General features: G+C 39.0%; 1 protein-coding gene across 6 annotated transcripts in view; it reads left to right on the forward strand.

Annotated features, from left to right (window-relative positions):
- Positions 1 to 13562, forward strand: part of Stag1 (STAG1 cohesin complex component) — a 383606-nt gene that overhangs the window by 365492 nt on the left and 4552 nt on the right. For 5 of the 6 annotated variants that reach the window (XM_087562318.1, XM_087562317.1, NM_001433817.1 and 2 more), the window contains 4 exons: positions 944 to 1149; positions 4689 to 4863; positions 6634 to 6744; positions 7267 to 7381. In XM_087562318.1, coding sequence (XP_087418444.1) covers positions 944 to 1149; positions 4689 to 4863; positions 6634 to 6744; positions 7267 to 7381 — 607 coding nt within the window. The remainder of the gene's footprint in view (positions 1 to 943; positions 1150 to 4688; positions 4864 to 6633; positions 6745 to 7266; positions 7382 to 13562) is intronic. The other variant, NM_001433818.1, reaches the window with a different exon arrangement.

Here is a 13562-nt window from a genome sequence, read left to right on the forward strand (position 1 = left end):
GATGTTTGTTATCTTCGAGTTTAATGGAGTCTTCTTTGTTAAGTCTTAACTCCTTTGGTTTCTTGAATTCTTTGGTAAACTCCCATGTCCTGGGAGTTCTCCTTAGTGAATACTTCCATAAAATTAGTGGGTTTGATAGGAAGCACACTGTCCTAGCCATTTGTGTTGTTTTTATGACTTGACTTGAGCATGTCGACTTCTCTGGTTGTACGTCTGGTGTGAAAATCTGCTGAACATTAGATTGGTCCAGTGCAGCTGCTGCATGACCAGACTAAGCAGAGAGAAGCGCCCTTCCTAGCATATACCTCCTTTCAAAGGGCTGCAGGAGAGTGAGCCAAAAGTAAGTAACACTGAAAGTGAGGACATGAAAGGTCTTACGTCTCTACACTCACAGGCCTACCTCTAAACCCAGGGTTCAGGAGCCATCTTTGTCTGTCCTAGAATAGTTTCCACAAAACAAAACCATACTAGTAGATGAAAGCAGAGGAAAGAAAACGCGTGACTCAAAGACTTTAGACTTCCTTGGATAAATAGTTCTCTGTTTGCTATATCCCCTTAGGACAATTTATAGATGTTAAATTATTTATTGTCTTAAAATTTTTCCCAGTTGAAAGGCTGTTATACTAGGAAAAGGATATGCCAAATTCTTCACTCTTGCTTTCTTGCAATTCTGACCTCATTTTGAATATTTTTAAAAAAACTCACAATCTTTTTGAGGCAAACTTACTGTGTTTTTGTATGGTGTGTGTGTGTGTGTGTGTGTGTGTGTGTGTGTGTGTGTGTATACATATATACACATAAATTAATATTTAAAGCAGATAAACATACACACTCACACATGCACCCTTATTAACACATCCTCCCCTTTTGAAAGGACCGGAGGGATGTGAAGCAGAGCTGTAATTGATACTTAAAGTCACTGCTGCTATCTGTGTGTTCGCAGCCATTCCTATCTTGAAAAATTCCTCACTGAGCAGATGATGGAAAGGAGGGAGGATGTATGGCTTCCACTCATCTCGTATAGAAATTCGTTAGTCACTGGGGGTGAAGACGACAGAATGTCTGTGAACAGTGGAAGTAGCAGCAGTAAAACTTCCTCAGTGCGCAGTAAGAAAGGAAGACCCCCACTGCACAGAAAACGAGCAGAAGGTAAGTCCTCCAGTGCGCCTGCCTTACACAGATAACATAGCAAGTGATTTATTGAAACAAGATGCTGTACGACATGATGTCATTACATATTTGCTACCAACTGAATATCCAAGGACAAAGGTTGTATACAGAGTAAGGCAGAAAAGAAACTTAATGAAACAGAATACAGAAGACACAGAAAAAAAGATGAAGCAGTTATAAAGATCTCTAACTTTGTGACCCTAACTCGTTCAATTTTAAAATAAGAGTCATTATTTATTTTAAAATATGAAAAGTTTAGAAAACAAAAATAAAATACAATTCATCTTAAGCTGGGTGTGGTGGTATATGCTTGCAGTCCCAGCACTTGGGAGGATCTAGAGTTCAGGGCCATCTTCAGCTACTTAACAAGTTTGAGGCCAGCCTGAGCTACATAAGTTAGATTCCTCTCCCCTGCCCCAGTTTATCTTACTAGTAGAGGATTATTGGTAATCTGAGAGTATACCTCTGCAATAAGTTATACACTCTAAATTACATTTACAATTCTGTCATTGGTTGTGAAATTTATTTTTATGCCCCAAGACAGTGGTGGCCAAATCTGATTTATAATACAGCTTTCTAGACAGTAGGGAATAGGAATTTGAATTACCATGAAAATCTGATCAACATTTAAAAAGAAAAAAGACTAAAATTGCACTGTTAAAATATTTCTCAGAAGCTTAGCAAGGGCTGCTTCAGAGTAAACATGCTTTATTTCTCAGACGGCCTTTGCCTTCCCCATGCTCCTCCTCCTGATTAGTTCTCACAACTTCCTCAGCACTGCACCTCTGCTGCCTAAGGAAAAGTAACTCACCAGAGGTGAGCTGATTCTGTGGCACACTTAATTATAACTTAAAACCAATGTGCCTTTCCTTATTGGAGAAGATACTGACTAGTGACGAAAAGCAAAGTTAGTTTCCTATTTCAAACCTGGCTTTCCCATTGTCAGCCATGTGACATTCGAACATGTAAGTTTAGCCCTCTCTGAGTTTTATTAACTAATCAAGTGAAAGAGACCAGAGTATATAGCGTATCCAGCATCAGTTACCATGAATACTAACTGAGATACTCCTGATAAAACACAGTACACATGTCACTGGGCACAGTACTTGGCCTATAAGTAGCATCCAGTAAATGCTAGCCACTATTTTCAGGATGTTCCCAAAATCCCACAGTCATGCTCCTTTAGTACTAGTCAGACTAAATAACATTGCTAATGTTAAAATTTAGCAAAGTCGGATCAAAAAAAAAAATTTAGCAAAGTCTCATCTTTGAGATGTCCTTTCATATTTCAGCTTTGATACTTCTAGTCATATATATATATATATATATTTGCAGTTGTCAAACCCCCTTGAAACTGGAGTTACAGACAGTTGTGAGCTGCCATGTGTGCTGGGAATGGAGCCCATGACCTCTGGAATAGTAGCCAGTGTTCCCAACTACTGAGCCATCTTCTCCAGCCCGTTTTTCATGCATTTTATCACTTGTAAATTTTACATTAATCAGTTTAGTTCCATGCTGTTATGCAGATTTGACAAAGAAAAAAGTAAACCTTAGAGAATTTAAATTACCATATATAATTCACTGATAAACTGTCAAGGCTAGCATTTTTAAGACTCTAGGACATATATGTATACTAGGTAACCACTTTGGTAACTGGTAAATTAGAAAAGAAAACTTGGCTGTGGGTTTGTGTGATATTATCAGGATAGGTAGTGTAGCCAAAGCCCTTCAATGGCAGTTTCACTTGTTGGAGTTGAAGATGTTTTAAGAACTGTTTTCACTGAAAATCTTTAAAAGGTTAGAAGATGGATTCAGGGAGAGCAAGCTTCTAAGGTAATTAAGTCTCCACTGGGCCCTCCAGAAACACTGGGCTAAGTGCTACAGCTAAGAATTAATTAATTAAAAAAAAAAAAAAAAAAGAACACATTGACACCAAGGAGACAAGGAAAGGGACAGGCAGTTTCAGTTCAGCTTGGTCAGTTCTCTGAGCCAAACAACAGGAGGCTCCAGAGTGATCAGATATAAGAAGGAACCACATTTGAAGAGGACATGAAATAGAGAGCTAACATGGCTAACACGATCTTTACAGGCTTAACAACTACATTATGCCAGTCTTTTGACCATAAAAATGTTGCGTACTAGAAAACAAAAGCTTAGAGTAAATACCCAATAAAAAAGTGTAAGTGAATGGTTAAGCATGTATTTAAGATATTCAGAAGTGGGCATCAGTAGAATGGCCTGAACCAAGTAGTAAATTGGTATTTTTAGGGCCAGTCCAGAATGTGTATGTGTATCTGACAGAATATAAAAACCTAAGAAACACTGGGAGATAGAAGTGTTTGGTAAATGAACCTAGCAGGCACATCTCTTGAGACTCACAATACTTTTGATTAAGATATTTCTGAATCATTTATTAAATTCAGAAGTAAACTAATACACTCTGCATTGTTTTATCAGTATGGCTTAGGTAGGCAAATAGTGTTTTCTGCTCCAGTCTTTACAAAAGTAGCCTCAGAAGGAGGGAAACATGACACATCACTTGCTAGTACAGGATAGTATATACTTAAGTTCTAGGTAATAAAAATGATTATTATTTCCTTAAAAGGAATAGAATTAAAAGCTGGATAAAGCAACCAGGCTCCCGAGAGGGACTTTATGGCATATAAATGCTGAGCTTCTCTATCGCCACACATACAACCACCCCCCCCCCCAAAAAAAAAAAAAAAAACACAGCTTCTCTTGTCATGAGTCTACACTTGTATTGGCAGCATTTGCTGATTTTTCTGTAAAAGCCAGCCAGTCTTAAGATCTACTACCTGGGACACCTTGTGGGCTCAGGCAGTAGGTCAAAAGGCACAGGAAGGTTGCTGAGGGCTTTAACCTTACTCTTGTAGGGCATATAAATCCTCAAAGATAAGGGAGACAGGAGGTAGTGTGGTGTTTGATAACTATGATGAGGTAATAACCTCATTCAATCCCTGTGGTTTAAGAGGCCAAGTACTAATATCCTCATTTTAGGTATAGAAAACTGAACTCTATAAGATGTCATTAATATGATACAGAGCCAAACAAGGGAGTTATGGAACTGGGTTTGCTCTAGCCGGGCATTTGGCATACCTCATACCTGTAATTCCAGCATGTTGGAAGCTAAGGCAGGAAGAAAGATCAGGAATTCAAGGCCAGCATAAGCTACATGACCTTTTTCAAAAAGAAAAAAGAAAATGCCACAAAAATTGAATGTAAGACAGGCATGTTAGGACATGCCTATATTCCCAGTACTTGCAAGGTGGTAGATACAGGAAGGTCGGGGGTTCAAGGACCTTGTTTGATGGTGAATTTGAGACCAGCCTGGGCTAGAGGAGACTATTTAAAAAACAAAATAGTAAAACGAAATAAATAACTAGGTAGTCTATAACTAGGTAGTCTAACTGTAGAATTGTGCTTTTCAAATCTATTATAACTGCCACCAAAGTTTGTTCAATGTCTGATAGTTTGAGACTTTAACTGAAATTTTGCAGATGAAAGTCTGGATAACACATGGCTAAATAGGACTGACACAATGATTCAGACTCCTGGACCCTTGCCAACCCCACAGCTCACCTCCACTGTACTTAGAGAGAACAGCCGTCCCATGGGAGAGCAGATTCAGGAGCCTGAGTCTGAGCATGGTTCTGAACCAGACTTTTTACACAAGTAAGTACTAAAAGTTTCATTTTCTTGGCATAAAACCTCAAAGCGAAACTAAGAAAAGCTAAGCATGTTGGTGGTGGTGAGGTCTTCCAGGAATGAAGGCACGATGGAGAGTAAATAGATAAACGTCTGCAAAAACCACTGCGGACATTCTTTCCTCAAACTCAGACTTTTCTCGATCTAGTGGAGCAAGCTTCATATTGAAATAGCCTCAATTTTCTTATCTTTCAATATCCATTGGTCATTTCTCCACCTATAGAGAATGTAGGAATGTGTTAAAATAAAATGAATTTTAAGCCTAGGAGGGCTTTGGAAAAAATGAAAAATATTAACTATCAGTGTTTATGATAAATGACATATGTGTATATGCTAGGAGTGATACCAACTCCTTGCCCAGTCCCATATATTACTACAAAGTATCTTTTTGCTCTTAATTCTTTGATAATTATATTTTCCTTAAAGGAACAAGTTCACAGGCCTTTGAATAAACAGTGTGTCTAAGTGTACCTATTTTGCATATTTATTGGGTAAATGTTTCTCAGGAACTTGGAAAAAAATGCTTTCTCTCTCTTTGACAAGAACCTGTGAGAGCTTCGCTAGGCTGTCTGTAGTGGATCCTCAAATTGATTATATCACCTTTACTATCCATTTAATGATTTTCATTTTTAAGCTAGGCATGGTGGCAACAAACCTGTAGTTCCAGTATTTGGCAGGTAGAGGCAGGAGCTCAGAGCTAACCTGAGGTATACAGTGAATTTGAGACCAGCTTGGGCTACATGAGACTTTGCTTCAAAAGAAAAAAAACCCTAATTTTGTGTTATTTTTGCACTCAGTTTGAAAGTTCTGAGTTCTTTACACGTATTTCTGTATATATTTGGGATAATGATGTGAGTTTCACTGACCTAAGTAAATCAATATGTTGAAAGTAGAAGCAGTTTTAAAGTATTTCAGACCTGAGTAAAGCTATAAGGCAGCTTTACCCCCAAAGGCTCTTTAGAACCAGAGGGGTAATCTGTCAGACGCTGTGTAACCGTTTCTCAGTGCTAGTAGGCATCAAGAGTTTTGCCTGTGTCCAGCCTCTTGCATAGATAAGTATGCCTACTGTACGTCCTTCAGGGTTAGTTCTTCTTCCTTAAACAACCTGCCTTGCTGTCCCAACTACCATTTATCAGTCCAATTGGCCATGGATGGTTTTCTGTTCTCTGCCCTGTGTTTATCGGTCGTATCAACATGGTGACTCCCAAAGGATACAAAAACAGCTACTTAGAATTTTATGGGACAAATTTTTATCCACAGAACCACTAAAATGTACCACCTATAAAATGGGAAGAGGGGCATATGTATACTATTTCCATCTTCTTTTAAATGGAGGATACAGGTGAAGATTGGACTTCATAGCACTAAGAAATTGTGCTGTAGGATTTCTGAGTTCCACCCTTTTCAGTGCTGGAGCCAAGCATCACTGTGTTCTTCGGGGCCTTGCTGCCTAGCTGTGTATACGTGAATGGCATTGAATCACAAGTCTGGAAATGCTCTTATTTGCCAGAGATTGAGGCATAAAATGAATACATAGTGTAAAGGATTAATAGCACCCTAGCCTTGTGTAGACTTAGTGATATTTGGAGGCAATTAACTTTGTTATTTACAAAACAATGGGATAAATTTAAGTCCCTTACATGAAGATTTAGCTTGAAACCATGGTTTCAGTAGCATGAGGCTAATTCTGTGTATACATTATCTGTTGCACAAAATAAATAATAGTATTCTCTCTAGTCCCCAGATGCAGATCTCTTGGTTAGGCCAGCCGAAGTTAGAAGACTTGAATCGGAAGGACAGAACAGGAATGAACTACATGAAAGTGAGAGCTGGAGTAAGGCATGCTGTGTAAGTGTCAACTGAACATCACAAGGAACAGCTGCTGCATGGTGCTGACCGCTTAGACGTCTCTGCTTCTTAGTAGCTAAATAAAAGGAGTTCAGGATGTGCCCCTCAGCACAGGCGACTGCAGAGGACATGGGCTCTTGAAGCTTCCTGCATTCAAATCCTAGTGCTGGCACTCTCCAGGTTCATAGACACAGCCAAGCTTTAGACATTTTTCTCTTGGGTTCCTTATTTGTAAAATTCAGATATGATTGAACAAAATTTGGAAAGAACTGATACATAGCTAAATATTTCACTGTTTATATATTTTTTCTTATAAATTAATTCTACTTCTTATAAGTTGAAGTGAAAATTCTAGTGAACCAAAGAAATAATCCTTTTCTTGGGCATAATCTTAATTTTCTTTGAGTTCTCTATAACTTAAATAATCTATAGGTCATAATTAGAACGTGTACTATCTAAGAAAGACCTGGTACTCCCAAGCTGGGCAAGTCTCAACAACTTTCTAAATACCTTTATTACCAGTCGGGGTCTAATGGAGGAAGATGCTGAGCCCATCTTTGAAGATGTGATGATGTCATCACGGAGCCAGTTAGAAGACATGAATGAAGAATTTGAAGACACCATGGTTATTGATTTGGTAAGGGATTTACTAGTGTGTTTGTTAGTTTGTTTATATATAGTATATAAGGGGATTGGAATTTAAAATTATATTCTTGCTATAGAGAGGCCAAGTTGAGGACTGGTGACCATTATTGGACATCAAAATGAGCTTATTAGGTAGCCCAAACCTCTCTGATCCTGGCCCACAGCTCGCTAATCCTGTGGGAGAGAGAGAGCTGCTCACCCAGAAGTGCGGGCAATCCTGTGACTGCAGGGCAGGACAGACTGCCACTTCTGCCTACCTTTGCCCACATCCCTGGCCCAAGAGGAAACTTCATAGTGCCTCTGGAAATGGGAATATAGGAGCAGTCAGCTGCAGGAGCCCAGTAATCCAGATCTGCACCCAGATGTGAACTGAACTTGTCAAACAGCTCCCTGTACCCAAATCCTGTGGGGGGGGGGGAGAGCTAGACCCTCAGAGGGGCAGACACCCCCAAGAACCAAGAGGAGACTACTCTCTACTCACCTTCCTGACTCAAGAGGAAAATGCCTAGCACCATCTGTGGCCCCTGCACACAGGGACCTAGGAGCAGTAGGAGCAGGACCCTTCTGGTTGCTTCCGTCACAGAGAGCTGAAAGTCAGCTGCCAGCAATGAATACATACCTGAGAACAGAACACTCTGTTCCCATAACTGGCTGAAAGAAAACAAGAAAACAGGTCTTCAGGAGTGCTGGCACACAGGCCCACAAGAAGGTCAAGCCACCATTAGAAACAGCAAGAATGGCTAACACCAGAGACAACCTGATGGCAAGAGGCAAGCGCAGGAACCCAAGCAACAGAAACCAAGACTACTTGGCATCATCAGAGCCCGGGTCTCCTACCAAAGCAAACACTGGATATCCAAACACACAGGAAAAGCAAGATCTAGATTTAAAATCATATTTTATACTGATGATGGAAAACTTTAAGAAGGTCATAAATAACTCCCTTAAGGAATTACAGGACAACACAAGTAAACAAGTAGAAGCACTTAAAGAGGAAACACAAAAATCCCTTAAATAACTACTGGAAAAAAACAACCAACAGGAGAAAGAAATGAACAAAACCATCGAGGAGTTAAAAGTGGAAATAGAAACAATAAAGAAAGCACAAAAGGAGACAACCCTGGAGATAGAAAACCTAGGGAAGAGATCAGGAGTCATAGATGGAAGCTTCATCAACAGAATACAAGAGATGGAAGAGAGAATCTCAGGGGCAGAAGATTCCATAGAAATCATTGACTCAACTGTCAAAGATAATGGAAAAAGCTCCTGGCCCAAAACATCCAGGAAATCCAGAATACAATGAGATCAAACCTAAGGATAATAGGTATAGAAGAGAGTGAAGACTCCCAGCTCAAAGGACCAGTAAATATCTTCAACAAAATCATAGAAAAAAGCTTCCCTAACCTAAAGAAAGAGATACCCATAAACAAACAAGAAGCCTACAGAACTCCAAATAGATTTGACCAGAAGAGAAATTCCTCCTGTCACATAATAGTCAAAACACCAAATGCACAAAACAAAGAAAGAATATTAAAAGCAGTAAGGGAAAAAGGTCAAGTGACATATAAAGGCAGACTTATCAGAAATGCACCAGACTTCTCACCAAACACTATGAAAGCCAGAAGATCCTGGACAGATATCATACCCTAAGAGAACACAAATGCCAGCCCAGGCTACTATATCCAGCAAAACTATCAATTAACATTGAGGGCGAAACCAAGATATTTCATGACAAAACCAAATTTACATAATATCTTTCTACAAATCCAGTCCTACAAAGGATAATAAATGGCAAAACCCAACACAAGGAGGTAAACTACACCCTAGAAAAAGCAAGAAAGTAATCTTGCAACAAAACCAAAAGAGAAGCACACAAACATAACCCCACCGTGAAATACGAAGATAACAGGAAGCAACAATCACTATTCCTTAATATCTCTCAACATCAATTGACTCAATTCCCCAATAAAAAGACACAGATTAACAGGCTGGATACATAAAGAGGACCCAGCATTTTGCTGCCTACACGAAACATAACACTACCTCAAAGACAAAGACAGACTACCTCAGAGTAAATGGCTGGAAAACCACTTTCCAATCAAATGGTCTGAAGAAGCAAGCTGGAGTAGCCATTCTAATATCAAATAAAATTGACTTTCAACCAAAAGTCATCAAAAAAGATAAGGAAACACACTTCATAGTCATCAAAGGAAAAATCCACCAAGATGAACTCTCAGTCCTAAATATCTGTGCTCCAAATACAAGGGCACCTACACACATAAGAGAAACCTTACTAAAGCTCAAAGCACATATTGCACCTCACACAGTAACAGTAGGAGATTTCAACACTCGACTCTCATCAATGGACAGATCATAGAAACAGAAATTAAACAGAGATATAGACAGACTAAGAGAAGTCATGAATCAATTGGACTTAACAGACATTTATAGAACATTCTATCCTAAAACAAAAGGATATACCTTCTCACCACCTCATGGTACCTTCTTCAAAATTGACCATATAAACAGGCACAAAACAGGCCTCAACAGATACGGAAAGATAGAAATAATACCATGCATCCTATCAGACCACCACAGACTAAAGCTGCTCTTCAATAACAATAAGGAAAGAACATCCACATATACATGGAAGTTGAACAGTGCTCTACTCAGTGATAACTTATGGTCAAGGAAGAAATAAAGAAATTAAAGACTAATTAGAACTTAATGAAAATGAAGGTACAACATACCCAAACTTATGGGACACAATGAAAGCTGTGCTAAGAGGAAAACTCATAGCTCTGAGTGCCTGCAGAAAGAAACAGGAGAGAGCATATATCAGCAGCTTGACGGCACACCTAAAAGCTCTAGAACAAAAAGAAGCAGATATACCCAGGAGGAGTAGAAGGCAGGAAATAATCAAACTCAGAGCTGAAAGCAACCAAGTAGAAACAAAAAGGACCATACAAAGAATCAATAGAACCAAAAGCTGGTTCTTTGAGAAAATCAACAAGATAAATAAACCCTTAGCCATACTAACCAGAGGGCACAGAGAGTATATCCAAATTAACAAAATCAGAAATGAAAAGTGACACATAAGGGGTTGGGGATTTAGCTCAGCGGTAGAGCGCTTGCCTAGTAAACGCAAGGCCCTGGGTTCAGTCCCCAGCTCTGGAAAAAAAAAAAAAAAAAAAAAGGAAAGTGACACATACCAGGATCAGAGGAAATTCAAACACTCATCAGATCCTACCACAAAAGCCTATGTTCAACAAAACTAAAAAAATCTGGGGGAAATGGACAATTTTCTAGACAAATACCAGGTATCAAAGTTAAATCAGGAACAGATAAACCATTTAAACAACCCCATAACTCCTAAAGAAATAGAAGCAGTCATTAAAAGTCTCCCAACCGAAAAGAGACCAGGACCAGATGTATTTAATGCAGAATTCTATCAGACCTTCATAGAAGACCTCATACCAATACTGTCCAAACTATTCCACAAAATTGAAACTGAATTCCTTCTATGAAGCCACAATTACTCTTATACCTAAACCACACAAAGACCCAACAAAGAAAGAGAACTTCAGACCAATTACCTTTATGAATATCGATGCAAAAATACTCAATAAAATTCTTGTAAACCGAATCCAAGAACACATCAAACCGATCATCCATCATGATCAAGTAGGCTTCATCCCAGGGATGCAGGGATGGTTTAATATATAGAAAACCATCAAGGTAATCCACTATATAAACAAACTCAAGGATAAGAACCATATGGTCATTTCATTAGATGTTGTGAAAGCATTTGACAAAATTCAATACCCTTCATGATAAAAGTCCTGGAAAGAATAGAAATTCAAGGCCCATATCTAAACATAGTAAAAGCCATATACAGCAAACCAGTAGTTAACATCAAACTAAATGGAGAGAAACTTGAAGCAATCCCACTAATATCAGGGACTAGACAGGGCTGCCCACTCTCTCTTTACTTATTCAATATAGTTCTCGAAGTCCTAGCCAGAGCAATCAGACAACAAAAGGACGTCAAAGGGATACAAATTGAAAGGAAGAAGTCAAAATATCACTAGTCACAGATGATATGATAGTATACTTAAGTCACCCCAAAAGTTCCACCAGAGGGGTTGGGGATTTAGCTCAGTGGTAGAGCGCTTGCAAGGCCCTGGGTTCGGTCCCCAGCTCCAAAAAAAAAGAAGAAAAAACAAAAAGTTCCACCAGAGAACTAATAAGCCTGATAAACAAATTCAGCAAAGTGGCTGGATAGAAAATTAACTCAAATCAGTAGCCTTCCTCTACACAAAAGAAAAACAGGCTGATAAAGAAATTAGGAAAATGATACCCTTCATGATAGTCCCAAATAATATAAAATATCTCGGTGTGACTTTAATCAAACAAGTGAAAGATCTGTATGACAAGAACTTCAAGTCTCTGAAGAAAGAAATTGAAGAAGATCTCAGAAGATGGAAAGATCTCCCATGCTCATGGATTGGCAGGATTAATATAGTAAAAATGGCCACTTTACCAAATTTGATCTACAGATTCAATGCAATCCCCATCAAAATACCAATCCAATTCTTCAGAGAGTTAGAACAATTTGCAAATTCATCTGGAATAACAAAAAACCCAGTTTAGCTAAAACTATCATCAAGAATAAAAGGACTTCTGGGGGAATCACCATCCCTGACCTCAAGCAGTATTACAGAGCATTAGTGATTTAAAACTGTATGGTATTGGTACAGAGACAGGCAGATAGACCAGTGGAATAGAATTGAAGACCCAGAAATGAACCCACACACCTATGGTCACTTGATTTTTGACAAATGAACCAAAACCATCCAATGGAAAACGGATAGCATTTTCAACAAATGGTGCTGGTTCAACTGGAGGTCAGCATGTAGAAGAATGTAAATCGATCCATTCTTTTTTTTTTTTTTTTTTGGTTCTTTTTTTTCGGAGCTGGGGACCGAACCCAGGGCCTTGCGCTTCCTAGGCAAGCGCTCTACCACTGAGCTAAATCCCCAACCCCAAATCAATCCATTCTTATTGCCCTGTACAAAGCTTAAGTCCAAGTGGATCAAGGACCTCCACATCAAACCAGACACACTCAAACTAATAGAAGAAAAAGTGGGGAAGAGTCTCGAACATGTGGGCACTAGAGAAAATTTCCTGAACAGAACACCAATGGCTTATGCACTAAGATCAAGAATCAATAAATGGGATCTCATAAAGCTACAACCTTCTGTAAGGCAAAGGACACTGTCATTAGGACAAAACAGCAACCAACAGATTGGGAAAAGATCTTTACCAATCCTACATCCGATACAGGGTTAATATTCAAAATATACAAAGAATTCATGAAGTTAGACTGCAGGGAGACAACCCTATTAAAAAATGGGGTTCAGAGCTAAACAAAGAATTCACAACTGAGGAATGCTGAATGGCTGAGAAACACCTAAAGAAGTGTTCAACATCTTTAGTCATAAGGGAAATACAAATCAAAACAACCTTGAGATTCCACCTCACACCAGCCAGAATGGCTAAGATCAAAAACTCAGACAACAGTAGATGCTGGTGAGGATGTAGAGAAAAAGGAACACTCCTCCATTGTTGGTGGGATTGCAACTGGTACAACCATTGTGGAAATCAGTCTGGAGGTTCCTCAGAAAATTGGACATTGCACTACCTGAGGACCCAGCTATACCTCTCCTGGGCATATACCCAAAAGATGCTCCAACATACAACAAACACACATGCTCCACTGTGTTCATAGCAGCCTTATTTATAATAGCCAGAAGCTGAAAAGAACCCAGACGCCATTCAACAGAAGAATGGATTAAAAAATTGTGATACATCTACACAATGGAGTACTACTCAGCTATCAAAAACAATGGCTTCATGAAATTCATAGGCAAATGGAATGAACTAGAAAATATCCAAGTGAGGTAACTCAATCACAGAAAAACACACTTGGTATGCACTCATTGGTTAGTGGATATTAGCCGAAAAGCTCAAATTACCCAAGATGCAATACACAGACCACAGGAAGCTCAAGAAGGATGACCAAAATGCAGATGCTCCCACTCCTTCTTAAAAGAGGAACAAAAATATCCATAGGAGGGGATAGGGAGACAAAATTCGGAGCAGAGACTGAA

Source organism: Rattus norvegicus, chromosome 8 (genome assembly GCF_021556685.1).
Source record: "Rattus norvegicus strain SHRSP/BbbUtx chromosome 8, alternate assembly SHRSP_T2T, whole genome shotgun sequence".
Lineage (NCBI taxonomy): Eukaryota > Metazoa > Chordata > Mammalia > Rodentia > Muridae > Rattus > Rattus norvegicus.